This window comes from Poeciliopsis prolifica, unplaced genomic scaffold (genome assembly GCF_027474105.1).
Source record: "Poeciliopsis prolifica strain line A6 unplaced genomic scaffold, Auburn_PproV2 SCAFFOLD089, whole genome shotgun sequence".
NCBI classification, from domain to species: Eukaryota; Metazoa; Chordata; class Actinopteri; order Cyprinodontiformes; family Poeciliidae; genus Poeciliopsis; species Poeciliopsis prolifica.
Genome location: NW_026562464.1, coordinates 1,207,264 through 1,229,795, shown reverse-complemented (window position 1 = coordinate 1,229,795; position 22,532 = coordinate 1,207,264). Strand labels below are relative to the sequence as shown.

The 22,532-nt window shown below is 41.2% G+C and overlaps 2 protein-coding genes across 3 annotated transcripts in view; both read right to left on the bottom strand.

The window, feature by feature from the left end:
* Positions 1-1,247: 1,247 nt before the first annotated feature.
* gpr37a (G protein-coupled receptor 37a) lies at positions 1,248-9,681 on the bottom strand. Its single transcript, XM_055022708.1, has 2 exons — positions 8,347-9,681; positions 1,248-2,832 (listed from the first exon to the last, which is right to left on the bottom strand). The coding sequence occupies exons 1-2, from the start codon at positions 9,175-9,177 to the stop codon at positions 1,966-1,968; spliced, it is 1,698 nt and encodes a 565-aa protein (XP_054878683.1). The 5' UTR covers positions 9,178-9,681; the 3' UTR covers positions 1,248-1,965.
* A 106-nt stretch (positions 9,682-9,787) lies between these two features.
* pot1 (protection of telomeres 1 homolog) overlaps positions 9,788-22,532 on the bottom strand; it is a 38,680-nt gene continuing 25,935 nt past the window's right edge. Inside the window, exons 9-20 of one of the 2 annotated variants that reach the window (XM_055022731.1) lie at positions 19,669-19,965; positions 19,377-19,532; positions 18,519-18,703; positions 17,205-17,302; positions 16,877-16,903; positions 15,598-15,754; positions 13,105-13,313; positions 12,823-12,958; positions 12,628-12,710; positions 11,821-11,915; positions 10,680-10,785; positions 9,788-10,495 (exon numbers count right to left, since the gene is read on the bottom strand). In XM_055022731.1, the coding sequence (XP_054878706.1) occupies positions 10,359-10,495; positions 10,680-10,785; positions 11,821-11,915; positions 12,628-12,710; positions 12,823-12,958; positions 13,105-13,313; positions 15,598-15,754; positions 16,877-16,903; positions 17,205-17,302; positions 18,519-18,703; positions 19,377-19,532; positions 19,669-19,965 (1,686 nt within the window). In that variant the 3' untranslated portion in view covers positions 9,788-10,358. The remainder of the gene's footprint in view (positions 10,496-10,679; positions 10,786-11,820; positions 11,916-12,627; positions 12,711-12,822; positions 12,959-13,104; positions 13,314-15,597; positions 15,755-16,876; positions 16,904-17,204; positions 17,303-18,518; positions 18,704-19,376; positions 19,533-19,668; positions 19,966-22,532) is intronic. The other variant, XM_055022732.1, reaches the window with a different exon arrangement.

Below are 22,532 nucleotides of genomic sequence, written 5' to 3'. Positions count from 1 at the left end.
TGCATGTGCAGCACATTTTTACATTATTTTATGAATAAATGCTTGAGATCTATTTTTAGCTGGAACTGAGGTGGTTTCGGGGACAGTGGCAAGCCGCTGATGATTCCACTGCTTGGGGATCCCATCTCGACGGCCAGTCAAGATGGGACTGGCCGATCCCCAAGCATATCTCCAGCTTAGAGAAGCCTTTAGTGCTTGACTAGAAATGACTTGAACACTGCTCCGGCAGTAAGTGGAGTCATCCTTCTCTTTTTCCATGTTGTCCTATGGGAGGAGGACAGATGGACACCGGATGGACAGATATTTTTGTTATGAGTCTGTCAGCTGGCATCAAGTTGAACATTTGGGATCTCAGAATGAAACAGCTTGGAGCCATTTAGTCATGCAGTCAGCGCTGATCTCAGCAGTGTGTCCCCACCGCAGCGTAAGCTGTAGAGGTGGAGGGCTCTGTGTGGATAGTGCTAAATGGTGAGAGCTCCAGCTCAGCTGTGGAACATTCATTTTCAACTTCTCTGTTATGGGGCCTGCTGCACTCCTTGCAGCAGCATCACCCTCAGTTTCCTTCCATCATGTTTTCTGTTCATGAACCACTTGATGTGTCGTCTTTTTGGAGCTTTTGGCCTATTTTATGTTGTCAGGTTTAGTCTAAGGCCCATGTGTCAAACTCAAGGCCCGGGGGCCAAATCCGGCCCGCCGTAGCTTTTTATGTGGCCCTCCACAGACTAAACTAAATACTAAGCGTGATTAAATATTATGTTATCAATCATATCAATGCAGTTTTTATCTGTTTACTGCCAATTTATATCAATCAATCCCTCCAGTTTTTTGAGAATTTAGTTGATGTATGATTATAGTCCATGATTTATACAGCGAGTAAATAAAAAGCCTCATTCATTATTAGTTCCTGAAGGGACTGAAAAGATGTTCAAAAATATTATGTAATTTTAAGAATTTATTGACATATTAACAGTTTGTGAACAGGTTTATTCAACATGTTCTGGCACAACCGGCCCTTTAAGAGCCTTCATGATCTTGATTTGGCTCAAAACGAAAATGAGTTTGACACACCTGGTCTAAGGTAATCAATGATTTAAAAACAAGGCAAATCTTATTTTTGTATGAGGTCAAGTTTGTTTGAATAGACATTTTCTGTAGAAACTAAACTCATTGTAACAAAACTCATTATCGAATTATCTTTGATATTAAAATTTACATTATAATCTGAAAAATCAGTGTGACAAAGATGCAAAAACAGAAAAAGCAATATTTTTTTCTTTTAGTGGTGTTCCTGTTTATTTCTTTCTTCCTTTCTAAAATACTGATGAAAAAGAAGTACTACTCATATCCAAACTAAAGTTTGAAATGACTTCCAACATTTCAATATAAAAGTAAAATGGAAGTACATCATTCAAATGCTTATTCATAACATCAAACAGCTATTATGCTTTGTACACTTTTATTCACAGCCATCCTGAGTCTTTTTGTGCCTTGATAAATATAGAGGTTACGACTGGTGAAATGTGATAATGAATACAAGCAAAAGCTGTAAAAATACTAAATTAACTCATACCGACTCCATTCTTTTAAGAAAATGAGGGGAAATCTCAGCTGGAAACTGCAGCTTCAGGAAGGAGATATATCTCAAAGGTGGTTGCCATGGATATTAAAGGATTACTCAAAGAGACATGAAAGAATCAAAGCAACATTCCGGGTGTGTTTTTGATAAGGAAAAACCATTATAACATGATGTAAAGCTCAAAAAAGTTTGATTTGACATAAACAAACTTTCATATTTTCTCTCCAAAGAGATCAAAACAGGCTGCAGGTGGGCTATCAGAAACCTTCTACTATTAAAAAAAAGGTTTCTGGTTATTTCATTCACCCATTGATATCAGATGGACACCGGATGGACAGATATTTTTGTTATGAGTCTGTCAGCTGGCATCAAGTTGAACATTTGGGATCTCAGAATGAAACAGCTTGGAGCCATTTAGTCATGCAGTCAGCGCTGATCTCAGCAGTGTGTCCCCACCGCAGCGTAAGCTGTAGAGGTGGAGGGCTCTGGTGGATAGTGCTAAATGGTGAGAGCTCCAGCTCAGCTGTGGAACATTCATTTTCAACTTCTCTGTTATGGGGCCTGCTGCACTCCTTGCAGCAGCAGCAGCAGCAGTCCAGAAAGGCTCTGGTGAATGGTTGACACAGACAGAACAGCAGCACAGGAGTCCCTGCAGACTTGCAGAACAGCAGCAGCTGACTGACCAGATGCAGGATGTCCAGGGTCTCCCTGGGAATGCCAGTCGCCATGTACATTATGATGATGTTGCAGATGTTCTCAGGGATGACGCAAAAGCCATAAAGGATAGCCAAGGCCACCACAGCACAGTTCATCTGGCTCTCCAGCTGGATTTGCTTCTTGCTCCCTCGTACACAAGCTCGCTCAGCATGACGGATCTTTCTGGCAGTGACCAGTGAGCTGCAGATGGTAAACAATGTTGGCAGACAGAAGTAGCAGCCAAAGTACCACCAGAGGCGTGCACTGTCATACGTCAGCCCCAGGACGTACAGCATGTCTGGGAGCTCAGTGGAGATCTGAACCGCACAACGGTCACAGGGCATCACATCGGCGGCGTCACTGTCCTCTGTCACCAACTGTCGGATGAGTAGCTCAGGTAAAGCCAGCAGCAACGCTCCAACCCAAATCACTGCCAGCTTAGCCATGGTGGATGCCCAGTTCTCAATCATCTCATAGTACATCATCACATTAGTGGCTACACGAAAACGGTCAATGCACAGAGCGCAAAGTGTAAAGGTGGTGACCCCGAGAGACGCCACCTGGGAGAAGATCAAAAGCAGAATGTTAACTCACATAAACACCAATCCATGAACATCACAACACTTACACTGATTTGATGAACCTTTGCACCTGCCACAAAACATCTTAGACATAGTGAGCTAGCACCTGACAGGCATTTGCACACACAGAATTTCACTTGTATTTACCAAAGAAATATTTGCCTTTTTTATACTTTTGCTGCTGACAGTTGAATCAGAAACAACACAAACTTACTATATTGTTGTGAAATAATTTAGAATGCCAAAGGATAATGTCATCTCTGTTAATCTACAGACTGCTCCTATTCAATCCAGTATTTTATTTCACTAAAGCATGCTCACATTGTGCACCAGATGAATGAGTAGAATACTTTGGTTATTTTTTAAATCAAGTTTCTGAGAACAGAGAGGCACCTTAAAACACTTATTTCTTTAGTGACAGAGTGATTTAGAATTTAATTTTTTTACACAATTAAGATGACAAGTCTAAATCTTACTATATTTAATTAGGAATGTGGCATATCAACCCCTCTGGTACAAACAGAAACCACAGCAGGCTGGATACGATTTACAGCCGAATAGCCAGTTTGAACAGAAGCTTGCTTCATCACTGATGATCTGTCCAGATTCATCAGTGGATGTATTCGCACATAAACTCTGGGACATCAGTGACAGTGGGGAAAGATTGGATGAAAACACAAATGTGTTAGTGACTACTGGAAAGTCAATGACAGCTTGGGGCGACAGCTCCACTGGCGACCCATTCTGTATCCACTGAAAGGAAGACACCCAAATAAAGCTAATTAGTGGAAAGGACAAGCTCCCAGATTGGTGGACATAACAGTAGCAGAACCAGGAAAAGGACTACTGACTTTGAGCAAGCAGTGTTCAAGTGGTAATGTCCGCAAGAACTTGCATGGCCAGAAAATCCACCAAGCGAAGATGAAGTGTTTGCTGGGAGCAGGAGTAACACAACACACAGGTGAACACCCAGGTGAGATGTAGGAGGAGCCTATAAGTGTTTCCCTTGTGTGCCCGGAGCCTTCAAGTGTTGTTGACTAATCCTGCAAGCACAGAGTCATTACGGAAGTGGATTAAGTGTTGTTGTGTCTAGTACTTTTCTCAGAAGGAGTTAGAGCACCCAATCCAGCTGAAGCCCACAGAAGAATTCATAAGGAACCCTTTTAGCTGAATTTATGCAAGGAGATTCACCTGGGATTAACTAACAACCTTCATCCAGGAGTCCCACCTCACATTCATTCATTTATTTACTAACAGCTGGAGTCAAATTAGCTCCCATGGATCACACTCTCCTGTTTTTGGAAACATGACTGTTGAGCTTTAGCAGACCACTGGTAGGATGAGTTCAGCGTGACCAGGTCGTCACAGGCAACACACACGGACACACACATTCACAATCAGGTCGAAGGACAATTCACAGAGACCAATAAATGTAACAGTCATGTTTTACACTGTGGGAGGAAGCCAGAGTACCCAGAGAGAACCTGCACATCCATGAAGACAGATTGACTACATGCTGAAGGGCAACATGCATTCCTGCAGACAAAGCAGAAAAATCTTGAAGGAGAATTTCTGCACATTAATTGGTCATATGAAGTTCAAACTCACATGGGTTAGGCAGAAAAACAGCGATCCAAAGAAACAACAGCAAGTCCTTCTCTGAATGGCTGTTATAATCTGAAAGTTTTGGAAAGTGTGTCAAATTACAGACAAAAAAATGTGTAAGATAATACATTTTTACTAATTTAATTAACTTCCATCTTCCTTTTTCAGTTTACCTTCTTATTGACTCTGCCTGGTTCAGTTAGGACAATGGTTAGCTTTTGGGTTCAACTTAAGATTCTGTGCTACCATGTGTGCTGCCCTCAGTTTTCACCCTATTACCTGAGGGTGATGAAGATCCAGCAGCACTAAGGGCTGCAACTCCTCCTAATGACAAAGAAAACAAAGGAAATGCAACACAGGAGAAGTGAATGGCGCAAGTCATCAACTCCATCATTGTGCTGGGTGTCTTGAGTACATACATTTTTAACCAGTCTTAATAATACAATTAACTTGATGCAAATTAAAATATATGTATATATAATTGACTTGGAATCTGTCTATGTTTTAACTGATTTTTTAATGTGATTTGTTGTTATAGAAATAACCTGAATTGAAATATTTCTTGTCAACAGTTGGTTCAAATTTCAAGTCACAGATTTCTGGTTAAAATAGTTTCAAAGTTTCTAGTTTCAGTTTAACCTATTTGAAATGATTTCTTTAAACTCATACAACAAATGAGAACGTTAGTGATGTCTAACACAATCTCTGGTGGTTGGTACATTATTTCTACCTGTTTCATTCAAAGAAATTCAGAGTATGTTGTTGCTGCTGTTCTGAGTTTTCTGGAACAAGATTTTATCCCTTTTAGTGATAAAGGATTGAGGCGTTTATGTCGAGAAGAAACTGTTCCGATGAAGCTAAATTATAAACAGAGCCTATTTAGAGGAGCTTGTCACTGCTTACATTGATGCAAACAGTCCTGTGGTCAAGGTCTAATCTTAGTCTTAGAAAGGGGGCTCACCAATCCCACACCCCAGTCTGATGGGTGAGCAGATTGTAACACATGCATAAGGGTTTTCACAGTGTTATGTGACCTTAATCAGATAAACAAGCCCTCCTTTCATTTAGATTTAGATGTGAAACTGGATCTACCATCTTCTCCTGGGATCTTTATGTGCAGAACCTCTGCATATCTGGCCACAGCTGTCAAAGAAACCTTCAAGCCAAGTGTGCCTGACAGAGTGAGTATAGACAGGAGAATGACTGAGAATAACCTAAAAATGGCTTAATAACTATAAAAATGATCCCTTACAGCATTCTTAAAAACAGATTCCGTTCATAAATTCTTTATGAAAAGTGAAGAGCATGAGCAAAGAAATTAAGCACACAAATATTAGAATCAGTGCAGACTTCTACTTCAACCTGATAGACAGCAGAGGGAGAATTGTTGAGCTGAGGTAAACATGTGCTGCAGTATTAGTATGTCAAGATGTGACATGTTTGATAACACACCCTAAACCTCAGCCACTGCTGCCTTCTTTTGGGTTAGTGTGTGCGCCTTCTTTAAAAAGATGGGAATTCCTCACTTTGGTGAATCACATTTATCTCTTCTATGTTTCCTCACCACATGTATGTTGGCACCAGCTTTTAAAGGTGTCGTCTCATCATTTTAGTTAGATTTAAGTTCATTATCTGTTTTTCATTACTGAGCAGTGCTGCTGGTTGCTTGAAAACCCTAGTGAAAAAGATACTTTTGTATATTTCAAACATACATTTGTTTCATTGTACATTTTAAGAATACTAAGTAGTAAGTGTACTAAATATAAATATATATGAAGTATACTAACAGTATGCTTGTACCAATTTTGACATAACTTTAACACACTTGTCTACGATTGTACCACAATACACTTAAGAAATATATTCAATAAAAATATACTTTAAGTGAACAAAATTGGCATTTGCTCAAGTGTACCAATGAAACAATATGCTTTTAAAGATTTTTTGTATATATTTAAAAATATATGCTCAAAGTAAATTTAAAATATAAATTACTAAAAGCTTATCTTAAAAGCTTTAATAACCTTAAAGCTTAAGGTCATTAATCATGATATTTCAGTATGTTTAAATTGCATCTCAGTGTTTACTTTAGACTAATGAAGTATGCCTTTAGGTGCCTTAATAATCTTTTACTATGTTGTTAAAATGGCAAAGAATAAAAAAAAAATAAAAAAATTAACAATCCTTATAGTGGAACTGGTGGTAAGTTTGCTTCAAAATGCTAATCAGGAGGGGGCTATTTTTTGCATTGGGTGATTTCATCCCTTTCTGGAGTTTCAACCGAACCCCAGATCTAAAACAACTTAATTAATCTAACCATGTGTATTACACAATAAAGACTAAGTGAATGTCCCCTTGATATTGTCAAAAATTTGAAGACCAGAAATAAGTGACAGGCCAGAAACAACAGTCGAGCTTTACAGTCAGACGTTTAACAAACCGCCAGCAAAAAAAAAAAAAAACGTTCTGCCTACCATTTAAGTTGTGCACACTCTAAAAAGCTCAATTTTTAGTCACTATGTTCTGAGATCTTAATTGAGACCCGAGTCCTGGTCTCAGGAACGCAAAAACTGGCTCAGTTGTTGCAGTTCAATCATTTTTATCTCTATGCACCCCTCCATTTACCAGTTTCAGGACCTGAAAATTGGTCCTGAACCCATACACCCCTTACAGTTTCAATTGCAACATTGGGCTTCACAAGAACTCCTCAGTAATAATATTGAGGGGTTCTGGTCGGGCCCTGAAACTGGTAAATGGGCCTGGGTGGTGCATAAAAACAGAAATGGTTGAACTGTAACAAAGGTGAATCAGAATTTTGTAAGAGTATAAATAGAGTTCCACAGTTTGCAGTTTTCAAGAATGATCTGCCAATTTCCATTTTGGCTCATACCATTTTTTTTGTGTGAAATCGTGCTAAATATAGAAAGAAAGCTGAAAACAGTAGGATTACTATTGATAACTGCAAAGATGCAGACTTGACCTGGTGGGTCTATCAGTCAAACCTCCCCCACAGCAGAGAAACAGAAGACAATAGCTAATTTGTAGACCTTTGCTGAGGAAGATAAGATCGGTGAATGAGATTGGCTTTACATCTAAGTATGAGCCGATCACTCATCTCCCAAAACTAAGAAAGTCTGTTCATCCCTAATTTGAGAAATAGGATTAATAGCTTTTTGATCAAATCAAAAACTATTGACTTTCTACTCCCTGAAGCAGTGACATTTGTTGGATGGGAGTGACATGGAGAGCTTTAAAAAGTTAATTCCTCATATTTTTCCAGTTGTCACATTATAACCTCAAATGTCAGTATTTCATTGGGACCAACGTAGGTCAGACTTATTAAGTGGAGGAAAAATGTTGTATTATTTTCACCTTCCTAACAGATAAAGATCAGAAAAACATACTCTTTATATCCATGGCCCTTTATTTTGATTCCCCCAAATAAAATCCAGCAAGATTTGACTTCAGGATTCACCATGGTTGAAAAAAAGTCCATCCGTGTGGAGTTGAACCTCAGTCTAAATGCAGCTTGTCTGGTTCTGGTCTCAGAGGTTTTTCAAAGATCAAGCATCAACCTTGGAGATCAGGGAACCTAGGAGGTCAGGCAGAACCTGGTGGTTCTGTTTAAAGCAGAGTTAGGTTCTACAACAACATCCCAGATTTCTAATCAATCAATCCTTCATCTGGACGTGGAGACAGAATGGACCCGCTGGAGACCTACAAGGACATGGACATTCACCTGGATTGACAGGAGAGCATGGAGGCTCTGGATGAGCTGCAGAGATCCACACCTCAGGAGGAGAATCTGCTGACACACTAGTAATCCTACACAGCACACCTGGCCTTTATTACTCTCAGCAGTACAAAGCCCTTCCACCAATCTCTCACCTCCAGGTAGGGGACGATCCTGCAGGAGAACTCTCCCAGCAGCCAGTGCTTGGTGAGCTCATGGAAAACCACGAGCGGCAGGCAGAAGAAGACAGCGATGAAGTCCCAGAGTGCAAGGTTTGCCAGCAGGGAATTAGAGATGCTCCTCATGTAGTAGTTGTGACACACAATACACATGAGCGCCACGTTCCCGATGATCCCTACGCTGAAGATGACGACGGCCAGCACCAGCAGCGCCCAGGCTCCGTACGACGCGGCAGTGAGGGGATAAAATGGGTTCTTCATCTGCTTGCGTCTGGTCCGCGGGTTCCCTGGTCCAAATGCCGTGGTCTCAGGAGTGTCTGGCAGGGAGTAATGCTCCTCCTCATAGTTGCTGCTGTTGAATTTCGATGGGAAAGGGGGGTCCCGCTCCTGCGCCAAAGCGACCGGTGCCTCCAACAGCTGCTCGCTTCGCCTCCTCCGGTTCTGATTGGACCTCGCATCCTTCTCATCGGTTCCTATTCCGCATTTAAGCCCTTGCCCGTTTTTTTTTAGCCCTTCATCCACAGTACATCGCGTTTTTTGCAAGCTCTCCTGTAAATGTCCATTTATTGCAGAACTTTTACGCACAGAGCGTTGGCGCAGCGCTCCCTGTAGCTTGGCTGGTTCCGGGCCCAGAAGGGAAAACAAGGCTACCCGGCTGGCTATTTGGGGGGGCCACGACCTGCTCAGCGAATTCCTCTCGGGAGTGGTAGTTTCGTTAAGAAGACCGGGACGAGAACCATGCGGGCGGAGCGGAGCTGCATCGATGTTACTCCACAGCAGCAAGCAGAGGAGCCGCTGAGGCAGCATGGTTCGGCTTAAACAGAGTGGGGTTCGGTCAGCGCCACGATGCCCGGTCCATCTCCAAACTGTGCTGTCAGATCAAAGAGGTCTTGAGCTTCTAGGAATATGAGCAGCGCTAGCAGGGTCTACTCCCGACTCCTGAGCCGACTAGGGTCTGTGCGGGGAGCCGATGTGCTGACACCAAGGTCACCACTCGCACGACTGAAGAGCCCCGAAGTTTGAAAAGTTCCACCTCACGAAGCTCTGAGACAGAGAGAAAAAGGGCTGGTGTTATATCAGGGAATGGGAGAATCTAGGGTGAGGGAGGGAGAGGGCGAAGTGAAAGATTACAAAGAGAGGGGAGTGAGAGGGAGGAGCAAATATCCGTCAAACTTCCCATATTAATTCCGTTTACCTTGCAGAAAACAGTGGCAATAATAACCCTGATTATGGAAAGGACAAGAGTTGTGACAAGGTGGCACCCTCAATAGAATCAGAATCAGTTTCTGTTCAATAATGAGTAACCATGTCAGTAAGTCACTTTAGAGAGAATTCTGCCAGATTGATCCTGATTGTTTTTTAGATATAAAATAATGGATAACAAATACTTTCCTGCAATTTTTTTATACTTTATAACTGGTGCTATTAATAAAGAGAAACTCCTGAAAGTTCAGTTCTTTTTCCAAATAGTTTGATCGAAAACATCCCATAACATCTCACCTGTTCAATCTGCTCCAGTCTAATTGGTTTCCTTCCAGGATTGCTCTAGATTTAGCTCCATTCATCCTCCCATCATCCCTGACCTGCTGCCTGCTGAAGTAATGCATTCCCGCATGATCCTGCCACCACCAGGTTGCACAGTGGACAGGATGTTTTCATGGTGCAATGGAGGCCCAAAAGTTTGGTTTTGTCCTCAGAGAGAACATGACACCTGATCCTGTGATTGGTTTTAGCCTATAGCCACACTGATGAGCCAGAGCATAATATGACCACCAATAAAATATCTGATTCAAGCTTACTGATTATCCTTTTATTTAGAAAATCATTAAATCACTATGGTGAATGGTGGAGAAAACCTTGTGATGAAAACAAACAGAAAGCATCCCATCAGTGCAAGGAATAGGTTTCCCATCAAGCAGCTCAGAAGACAGAACACGTCATGTGTTTGAATGTTAGGTGATGTGCAGTCCAGATTGGTCCATCATGCTTCATTGTTCATTGTCTGGACTGTTACAGCAGGGTTTGACGACCACAGTATTGCAGATCTGGTAGCAGGTCTGGCTCTGCCTCTTCTCGCCCTCTGTCTGGTACGCCATGAGACATAGGTCAAGCCATGGCTGCTCACCTGTAATATATGTGAGGAGTCATCAAGGTCACCCGAACCCTGGACTGGACAGGAAGTGATCAGAGTCATGAGGCGACTGTGAAGGGGCTGAGACAGACTGTGGGATACATTCTGCCACTGATTTCTCAATGCACAGGCCTTCATGGACTCAGAGCACAGCTTGGTTGTTGGTCCCATTACATACCTATGCTGCCTTCTGGTGGACAGAGTGTATCCATGGTCTGATGAATGGTGTTTTGAGCTTCCTGATTGGTTGAGATATCTGTTGCTGCCACATTGAAGAAAAGCTCCTGAAGACAGAAGCAACACAGTTTAGTTAATTCCTCCATTCAGTAGGAAGACAGTAATTCGGAGCTCTGTCAGTTGATAAGGCAACTGGTGCACAAAGGGGAAAATGGGTGAACTACATGAATATGTTCATCAAAAATATCAATGACATTCATCTTTGTGTCCTACTGTCCTGAGCTGTGAGGAGTTTTAGTTGAAAAGAAGATATGTCCTTCACAGTACTGCTTCAACATCCCTGACTGCTTCTCTGCTGTCCGGAAATATCTCAGTTCTGAGTGTTGTGCATCATTCCAGTCCTCCCGTCATCAGGTTATGAAACAATGGTTCCTATGCTGTTGATTCTAAGCTTGAGCTGACCAGTTTCCAGTTATTTGGAGAAGGTGTTGAACCAGAGACCTTACTAAAGGTCAAAGGTCACCTGTCCTTGGAGGGCTGAATTTGAAGACCCCTGAGCTGGAGACTCAGGAAACCTTTGCAGGTGGAGTTAATTAGCTGATTAATGAGATTTCAATATTTCATAAAATTTGGAGTGTTCATTTTCTGAATGCCAATATCATCAGTGACAAGAAATAAAGGATTGAAACATTCTATGTTAAATTAATCTATATTATAACTTTCCCTTCCTGAGTCAGTCTCCTGTATTAAATGTGCACCACAATTTTTGTCCCAAGTTCTGCATGTGCAAGACTTTTTCTAAATGTGAGAATATAAACACACACACACAAATACAACATATCTTCTTATAAAAGAACACAGAACCTCAGCAGATTAGTAAAAAGCCCTTAGCAACAGAGGCCGGATGACTAAAAGAGGATCCACTCAGAAACCAGGACATTATTGAGATGAGATTTTCTAGTTCTACTTTAGTGAAGGTGATGTCATGGGATGGGCCGCCAACCCATCCAGGCTGTACCCAGCCTTGGTAAACACACAGACGCTAACTCCTGCATGAACACAGCTGTTCTCATATTGCAGTCAGATGTTCCAGCTCAGACTTTACCTGCTTAACGACAAGGGCATAAAAATCAAAAACTCACGGCATGTCTCCACAAGTAGACGTCCAGAGTGTCTGTGGCATCCTGCAGCTGCAACTTCAACAGCAAGACCAGCTGCAGCGGTTGCACGCTGAGGGCTGCAGAACACAAGCAAACAGACAGAAGGCTTAGGGCTGACCCCAAGTCAGTCACATTCAGGAGGTAAATTTATCTTTAACAGACTGCTTTTGGCAGTTAATATGCTGTCGCCAGCCAGTCAGCCAGCCACTAGCCAGTCAACCAACCAGCCAGCCAGCAGCATGAAATCCAGACTCCAATGATGCTCTCATTCCACTCACTCTGGCAATTCTTGCCATAAGAGCCCAGACGTTGTTGAAGCAAAGTGCTGGTCATGGGGCTGGTTTTTACAAGTCTAGGGTGAAAAAATGTTTCACTTTTTTGTTTCCATTTTAATATAGTTCAGATTTTGCCACACTTTTGAAAAATCCAATGATGACAGTCCAATTAGGATGACTGGAAACTCCTGGTGTGTTGGACAAGTCACTTAACCCATCTAGCCTCACCTGCTGGTAGGGGTCAGACTGGCCCAAGGCAGCTAGGGCTACAGCCAGCAGTTCAACAACATGGGTGCATGTGTGTGCTCTGGGGTCCTCTGGATCAGAATGAGTGCTGTACCAATTCAGACTACTTCTTACCATAAGAAGTTAATGGTGACTGACATCCAACCATAACCTGGTTTTGTTTGGAGATTTTAAACATTCAGTTGTTTTTCTTTAACTTATGAAGTCTGTTACTATGGTTACTGTTTTTTCTCTCATCTTCAACAACAGAAAGTGCAGCATGTCTCACTCTCTGCTATTATCGTCTCATCGATCTGCTCTGCTCCTGCATCACTCGGCTCCCTCACTGCAGGCTCAGAGCACCGCTTACACCTGCAACACACACACAGCTGTCAGAGATGCTGTCCCTAACACACTGGTGGAACTGTCTGGATTTTGGTTCTGTTATTATGTGATGCTAGTAGAAGAGGGGCTGGGCTGTTACCCATAGTGTCTGTTTGTTCCTCTGAACAGGAAGGGTGCAGTCAGGTCCAGCAGGGCCAGCCGGCCACAAGATGGCGCCACTGGAACAACGTTGGGGTAAGCAGCTGACAGTTGCTGTGTCTCCTCCAGAGAGCACCCTGGGTGAGGAAGGGATTCAAATGAAAACATAATTTCCTTTGTTGCCGATCTGATGAGAAGAAAAGCCACAAAGTTTAAAAGACTTCATCTTAAAACAGAAAGACGCTGAAGGAAGTTGCAGACATTTCCTGGTCTTGACTGTTACCCATGAGGAAGATGAGCTGCTCAGTTTTGCCCTCTGTCATGAGCTTGGTGGACAGGTGGACACTGGTAGAATGCTGTTGGGATGCTGAGGCATCTCCTGGTAGGTCCACATGTCCAGACAGCGCCCATGGAGGAGGAGTACAGGCTGTAGGGCGTCGGGTCGCCTCAGAGAAGATCCCAGCCAGCAGCTCGTCATCTGGGATATCCTGACTGGGAACACAGTGGAGCTTTAATTCTCCATGGACTCACACAGAACACCTCTATAGCGGCAATTCACAACACGTTGTCTCAAACAGCAAAGTTTTCTCAATTAATTATTGAGCATACAGGTGTTGTTCAGCTGTAGTTGAAGAACAGCTGTTCTGCTTGTAAATTCATTTCCTTTAAAGTACAAGAAAATTTGGGCTGATGTTTATAGCAGCTCTCTGTCAATAACAGGAAGGAGAGTGGGTAGAGCACAAAGCTCTACTTCCACTGTAGAGGAAGGAAAGAACATATTCATGAGTCCGGAAAGGAATATTTAAGCAGATCCTCTTCATTACACGTCTGACCTCAGGAGGGCGCGACAGGCTCCCGGTGGCCATCTACTGATGGGTGGTTTGAATTGGCTGACAGAATCTAATTCATTGTGCTTCTGGGCATGAGATCCTTTATGATATGTTTAGCTCATTGTCGAAACGTTTCTTTAACATCCTAAACAAATAAGAAATGACTAGATTTTATCTAAGCTGCTTGTGACCAAGCCCAGACTCTGTCCTGTCTCACTGTCCCAAATTGTCCTAACAGAGCACTTTGCTCTAAGATGCTTTGTCCACATATTCACCTATCCATATGTGCGCCTGTCCATTTTTTCACATGTCAACATGTTCACCTGCCCATCATTACTCCTTGAATGCTCACAGTTACCCATGTGCACGCATGTATATGCAAAGCTAAGGCTAAGGTAAAAGGAAGTGACACATCTGGGAATGCTCTCATTAAGGCGTAGCTTAGGTAGAGGCTTAGATAAAAATGATAATCATTCCTCCTCTTTACATTTCCACCTGTTTTCACTTTCACATGTGCATCTGTCCACATGTTCATCATTCCACCTATTCATATGTCCATCTGTCCATATGTTGACCTGTTTATATGTCCACATGTTCATATATTAACATGTCCATCTCACATATGCTCATGTCCATCATTCCTCCTGTCCACATCTTTATATGTCCACATGTTCATATATCCACTGTCCACATTTTTTCCTGCCCACATGTCCACCTGTCCTCATGCTCACCTATTCACATGCGCAACCCTTCGCCTGCCCATATGTCCATCTGTCAACATGTTCACTAAGCCACATGGTTAGCTGTTGCTCATGTCCATCATCATCCTATTCACATGTCCTTCTGTTCACCGGTTCTCATGTTTATATGTTCACATGTTCAACTCATAGGTGGAAATCCTGGAGGATTCTGAGGGGTCCACAACCCCCCAGTCATGGACTCAATTGCTTCCTTCACTACAGGAAAACTACAGGCAGACTACACTTCTAAAACAATTCAGACGTCAAATCATCATCAACAATTACTTTTGTTTGCCGATTGGTCCGGTAGAAAATCTACCAAAGGGAATCCACTTCAATGGGAGTAAGGCCAGACTGAGCTGTGAAGTGAGATTTGAATTGAACAGAATAGTGCAGGAAGGCAACAACCAGGTTAGGATTACAAAGACAAAGACTTAGTTTGTTTGATACACTACATAATATTGTAGTATTCTTAACAGCATTGCAATCTGAATTTGGACAGCACTATGGTTAACAGGGTATTGGACCCAAATATGTGTATTTTTGTTTTTTTGGTCACTAGATTGGGTTGTCGGCTCCAGTATATGAACCAAGAGGTGACAGGTAGTTGACAGGCGTTGAACCCGGAAGGGCATACAAGTGTTTGACCTCTGTGGCGGAGTCATTGTTAACACTATTGCCATGTATCGTGGAATAAATGGATTTTGTTCACAAATTGTTCATCTGACTGGAACAAATTTTGAATTTGGACTACGTATAAGTTAATCTCTGGGATTAACTTTATAAGCAATGAACAGGTACAACGTTAGCTGCTAAGCGCATCATGACGAAGCAGCAACACATTATTTCAAGTTTTCGGTCTTGTATGACATTTGTTAAAACACAACTGGGCTCTAAAAGACTGGACCAAAAATGCCTTTCTGTCTGCTGACAGGTGACTTTAAATATGGAATGTTTTGAACAGACTAACCTCTGTGGAGAAAGGGTTATTCATATTTATTCTGTCCATCTACAAATTACCCATAAAGTTAACAAATGTAGCTCATGTTCTGGCAGAAATAAAGACCAACTGAGGTGATGATTTAGTGATTTCACAGAAACAAGTGGAGCTGCTTCTAGTGCTGATTGGAGGACCTGGGAATTGAGCTGTGATTGGAGCATTTAGCAGCAGACAGGTCAACACTCGGCTGCAGTGTGTGGACCTACATTGTAAAACAACTGCAGCAGAAGAGTTTGAGGGCATGGTGAAGCTGGCGGGGCTCATAAGAGCCTATCTGAGCTCGAACATGGTGAGTCTGGCCACCAGCACTCTGCTTCACCTGGGACAGAGTCACCACCTGCAGCTGGTGGTCACAGCACCGCTCTGCAAAACAGGAAAATGAACTCCATAAGGGCTTTCATCATGAATGTGTTGAAAGTCTGTTCCCACAAAACAGGAGGCAAGCTGAGGACATCGATCCTTCTTCAGTCAAATGTTTTTACACCTGGCAGATTTCTGCTGCTTGTTTCTGTGTGTCAAGCAGGGGCCATGTTTATTTAATATAACAGACAGAAAAATCTGAAGTCTGTCTGTCGTTTTGACAGATTACAATTCACATCCCTATTTAGCGCAAACGTGCAAGTCACTTTCAACTTTTAGTTAAATCAATCAAAAAACATCCCTTCTGAATATAATCCCAGACATAGACACCTGACACCTGTAATCACCTGACTGGTAGCTTACAGTACACTGAAGAGTTATAGGCAGGAAGCTCTGGAGCGCGTCTGGTTAAAGAGTGCAGGTGAACCGCTGCTGGGGTCTCATAATTTAAGTAGATTCGACTGATTTCATTCCTCGGTCAGTAGTTTTTATCACTGCAGAGGACAGGTTAGATATGTTCATATGTTTGATAGATGAGTGGTGGGATCTAGAGTATTCCACTTGTTGAATATTAATTAAACTGCATAAAAATTTTATGCAACATAATAGCCAATATAATTATATTCTATCAATATAATTTAAGAATTATATTGACAGAATATTTTTGACTACATAAGTCAAAATGATGGACAAAAAAGTATAGCGCTCAATGTTCATATCACAAAGGTGTTTTAACTTCAGGCCAAGGTAACTTGACGAAATACAAAAAAAAAAAAAAAAAGCTTTAATAGGGAGAAAAACCACATCAGTGATACTAATATATATATATATATATATATATATATATATACATCAGACTGTGGACTGGTGACTGCTGGTGACTACTCTTCATCTCTATGGATCTCCGCATCAGACACACTGAAACAGTGTGTGACGGTGTGGCAGTCCCACACCCTCACACTGCCACCATCATGACTGAAATACTGTGGTGGTAACATTACACACACTTTAACAGAGTTTCCTCTTTTGTCATGCTATACTAAACTCTCTGATTTGTCTAAAAAAATATTCTACACTAGTCCAGAACCAAACTCAGTTTACTGCTGTAATATTTCATCTTCTTACCAGTTCTACAGTCCACCACATCACCATCTGAAACAGAAACAGAGATGGAAAATATTGAGTGAGACAGATTGAGACTGAAGTCAAATTGCATCATGCAAATTTGCTTCATTAGCAAAGAAAACAAAGACTAATTCTGTTCAAAATATTGACTCCATTACAATCACAAACAGAAGCTCTATTACTATGCCATAATTACTGTATAAGAATAGTTCAAACATCAGCAGTTCTGCTGATACTCCCTATGACCTTCAAAGATGTCAAAATCTTCTGAGGTCTTATCTTTAGAGATTTAACCTTCAGGGGTCTGACTTTTAGGTGTCTTTTATACCTATAAACTGTGGTGGAGTGCTCCACACTTCCAGCAGCTCAGAGTCGTTCAGCTCAGAAACTTCTTCGTCTTGGTGATCTGAGAACGCATCCATGGCTCTAACAGCATCCAAACAAGATTAAAGCAAAGCATAGGGTTGATTTCTATAGATCCATTCATAGACAACACAATCAGAAGGAAAGAGAATGAAAATAACAAAAATACAAAAAAATTTGCGGGGTGCACATTGGGACATGGAGGAATAAAAAGCAATCCTGATTTACTTTCTCTATATTCTGTGAAAGCTTTGCAAGATCCAAATGGTTAATTTTGAGACATAATGAAGTAATCAAAGCAAATGTGCCTCCATAGAGGAAATTTATTATTTGTCCAACCAAATAATACACTTCACCCATGGTGCCTCTCTCCAGCAGTGAATGGGCAAGAGATGAGGTCACCCTGGACAGATCGCCAGTCTAACACATTTATTTATTTATTTATTATATTATGCATTGTTAGGCCAGCAAGTATCTGTAAGTGCAGATACACCCAAGAGTAAGCCTCTATAACCCTAACCTTGCTATTTTACCATAATTGCATCATTTTCTGTGACCCATCATAATCTTTGACAGCAGGGCCAGATAGTATGTATTTCTCTGCATTGTTTAGTTTGAACTCTGCCATTATTAGACTGTACATTATGGTCATAGGTTATAATAGCCTTCATAAGTTGTGACCTGTGTGATCTTGGCTATATGGGGGTCACATATATTAGTAAATGAGAGCTGACTATAATGAAGAGGCGACAGAAATATTGAAAACGTTCTGAATCCCTCCTCTGTCCAACAAAGCACTTGGAATCATATTAATGGTTTACCTTTTTATTAAATGGCTATAGTGGGCTGACATATTTGAAGGACAGTATAAACAGTCAAAGCCTTGGTTCGTCAAACAGTGTTATGCATCAAATAACTGATTGCATTTTCTCCCCTAATGCAATGCTAATAAAGAAGCCATGAAGCTTAAAATTTCAGGTGTTGCAGACTGTGTTTCCCCTATTTATGTAGACTCTAGATAAGAATCTAATCTAGACATTAAACTCTTGTAGTCTAATAACTAAAATAAATTATTAGACCAGTTTCTTCTAGTTGATATAATAATAATGTAAATAAATAATAAATAAACCTCTTCCATGGATGCAAGTTTGCTATTATTATTTTATTATGTCTCTGTATAGAATTGGCCCTTTGAATTAAAAAAAAAAACTTCCCAGGATTTAAAGGAACCAAGTGTTGTGACAGGTTCTGTCCTGTCAGATAAGTGGCACAAACAAACCTCTTGAGTTCCTGCACTTCTGGGCTGTTTTCTGGGAGAAGCCGGATGCCTCTCCCGTATGACGTCCCTCCGTGAAGGTGGAAGGCCAGATGATCCGGCTCCACAGGCTGGCTGCTAGTGAGGCCCGACGCTCTACTGGATCCCGGGATTGCTCGGAGGTTATAGATTCTCAAAAAGGCACCAGGCTGACGGGACAAAGGGGTCAGTTCAACTCAGAGAAGAATAAGTCCAGAGAAATACTCCCTTTGTTAGGGATGGAAGCAAAAACCTAAGTTACCAGCTAGAACCGTAGCATGGCTCCCCTGTTCTCGAATGGCCCAGGACTTACAGTGAAGTAGACAAACTTGAGTGGTTCTTTTCACACTTTATGCTCAAAGGTCCAGATGTGATTACATGTGACATAACATGGTTTTCCACCCTCAGGTCTTCTGCTTGAGGATACTTCAAAGGTTCTCAATAAGGTAGAGGTAAGAGGAGGATGGTGACCACACCATGGGATTTTCCCCTTTTACGACAATAGCAGTGGTATTTCTTGCAGCATGAGTTGGTGCATTGGTGCATGAAGATGATTTTGCTACGGAAGGTACAGCTTTCTTATTGAACCATGAAAGAAAGTGATCAGTCAGAAAGTCTGTATACGTTGCTGGGTGTTCTTTGACTATTTTTAGAAGCAGTAAACATTTGCAGGTTTTGCAAAAACTTGCAAAATCCAAATAATTTTTTATAACACCAACCTTTGTGTCTTCACACTTCAGAAAACACATAAGTGACACTGAAATGTTCTGGGAAAAGTTAGCGGTGGATTTAGCTATTAACTCAAGTGGAAAAATTCCCAGAGAAAACTCTCTGAACTCTGACCTTTAAGTGTTTGGAAAACTCCACATGGTTGTCGTACACAAGGACATTTGCAATGTGGCTCTCTTTGTGTTTGGAGAAAGAAGAAGGGCCTTCTGTGCTGTTTGGCTCAACAATGACTTTCAGCAGAGCATGAGGACACCTGGTTCCATCCCAGACCTAGAAGACAGGAATCCAGTAAGGCTGATTGGTTTCATGTGTCCCAAGCCAAATGAAGATCTCAAGAGTTCCACTAAATGGATTCATGTCTGCCTTTCGAACATGTTGAAGAGTAAATAATCAAACTTCCCCTTACCTTGAGCAGTGTGCAGGTGGAGTCAATGGAGGCTTTGGCCAGCAGCTGGCAGATGAGGTCAAAGTAGGCATTGGGCTGGACGGCAGACAGAGGGACCGCAGCAGAGATTGACAAAAGTGAAGTCCGGCAGGCAGCCCACAACCTCAGTTCCTCTACGATGTGCCAGTCATCTTCGTCCAACTGGATGCTTTTACTAGATGTCCGAGGCTCCATATCTCCACCCACTGCTCCGCTAAACGTCACCACAGAGAACCCAAACGTGTTGACTAACGTGAGGGAGTTGTTGTGTAAACGCACCTGTGCAAAAAAAGAACAGAAAGTATTCAGACTCCTTTAAATGCTTCACTCTTGGAGCGTGCTGTGGTGGTGCAGCGGGTTAGCACGCCCCATGTTTGGAGGCCTCAGTCTTTGACGCGTATGTCGCGGGTTCAACTCCCGGTCCTGGCGACCTTTGTCGCATGTCTTCCCCCCTCTCCTTGCCCTCCTTCCTATCTACCAACTGTCAAAAATAGGAGCCACTAGTGCTGCAAAAATTCTATGGAGAAAAAAATGATTAAAAAAAAAAGTTTCACTTTGTTTCATTGCAGCCATTTGCTAATATCAAAAAAGTTCATATTATTTCTCGTGAATGTATACCCATCTTGACAGAAAAAAAAAAAGAAATTTAGAAATGTTTGCTAATTTATGGAAGGAAGTTTGGGATGACAAGAATTCTTCCTAAACCTGGCTGTTCATCCAAACTGAACAATCGTGGGAGAAGAGCACAAAGATCACTGAGGCTGAGTTCTAGAGATGCAGTAGAAAGATGGGAGACAGTCCCACAAAGTCAACTATCATTGCAGCCTTCCACCAGTTGACGCTATATGTCAGAATTACCTGACGGAAGCCTCTTCTCAATGCCAGACATATGACAGCCAACACAGTTTGCCTAAAAACACATGAAAGACTCCCAGACTGAGTAACAAATATCGAATTGAACATCAGCCAGAAAAAGCAGCCGACAAAAAAAAAACCCCATGTGCTAATCTGGAAGACTTGGTTCCTTTGCTTGACACACTACTAGTGCACAGTAAGGCTCAGTCACTTCCATCTCTGTACAACAAAAACATACAGTCCCATGACTTGTCAACTATTTTGCTGTATTGTGAAAAATACAAAGATGCTGCAACAGTGACTGATGAGCAGGCAGAAGCTATTGAAAAGCACACAGGACTGCAGCACAAGTGTTCTGCCTGGAGTGAATGTTGAGCTGGACGAATTACAGCTTCCACTATGTATGCTGTGTTTGCCACCAGTTTGGAAACCCCAGCTTTAATAGTTATTAAACAGGTGTGCAAGCCAGGCAATACCGTGTCTATAGTGCAAACAACATGGGTTATGAATCATGAGGTGATTCACAAAAGGCCTGCATTAAAATTAGAGCTAGCAGTCACACAAATCTAAAAGTTAAATCATCTGGTTTCACCATAAACACCAACTTCCCTGAATTTGGAGCATTTGCTGATGGACTCATAATGTGTGACTGATGTGGGAATGGGTGCCTGGAGATAAAGTGCCCCTACAAATATAGGACATCCTGCATCCAGCAGGCTGTGGATGCAAATGACAAAAGCTTTTGCCTTCAGCTGTCTTGCAATGAACTTTACTTGAAGGAACATCATCTATACTATACACAGATATAAACTGATATTTTTGTTACAAAATCAAACCACTGTGTCCTTGTGTGGACCCAGAAAAACATGGCTGTTGTTCATCTTTCTAGATCGGAAATCTGACCTGCAAAATGCACAAAGCTCTAACAATATTTGCCTTCCAGAGCTTGTTGGTACATATTTCTCAGAGCACACCTGTATTCCAGCTTCAAGGGAGATATATTAGTCTAACAGCATGCAAGTCATGTTGTTAGACTAATATTTGCATTTTTGTGTAGCAATTTTTCTATAAAATGTATTACCTCAAATGATCACGTTTGGTCCTGTAATGTTCAATTACACAAAATGCTAGGACAGAATCTATTTCATTACATGTTCATTTCTTACCTGAAATATGTTAAATACAGCAAATATTTGCATAAAATGTGATATATTTCACAATGTTCACTTGTCACCTTTAAGTTTTACTTTGAAATGTCTAATTATACATCAAATGTTTAAAGATGGGCTCTTTTATCTTGTTCCATCATATGTTCATTGCAAAATGTCTGATTATATAATTATTTACTTTAAAATATTTATTTCAAAATATATTTCATTAATGTATATTACCTGAAATATTTTAAATATCAAATTTTTACTTAAAATGTGATCACTTTATTACCTGTTTATATGCAACTTGAAGTGTTTAAATCAAATGTTTCATAAATTGATTTATTGATACATTGATTTATTAAATGAGAGAAAACAGCCACTTCCATAATATTCAACCGTTCAAATATTTCAATACAAAATAAGTGGAACAAACACAATTTTCTTTTTTTACTATCTACATTTAACACAAAACAGTGCCAGTGGCTGTACAAATATTTCAAAATAATGAGTGCAGAAAATAATCTTTTTTTCTGATCTTCATTTTACTTTATATCAGTACAGCATTAGTTTCACTTTCATTAGGTTTTACAACCAAACTAGAACACATGTTCACTAAGCTGCAGCACACATACACAATCTTGTCAAGTGTTACCTCTTCACCCTCTCATGTAAGCAGCAACCTAATTAGTTCTGTGCAACATTTTGTATTTGTTTCTCATGCAACTAATCACTCTTCCCATATGAATTCTGAGACGAGCTTCAACATTTTCAGCATCAAGCTGACCTCTTCATTTAGTGAATGATGGCATTTTAACCTCCGTGCACATCATTCCTACA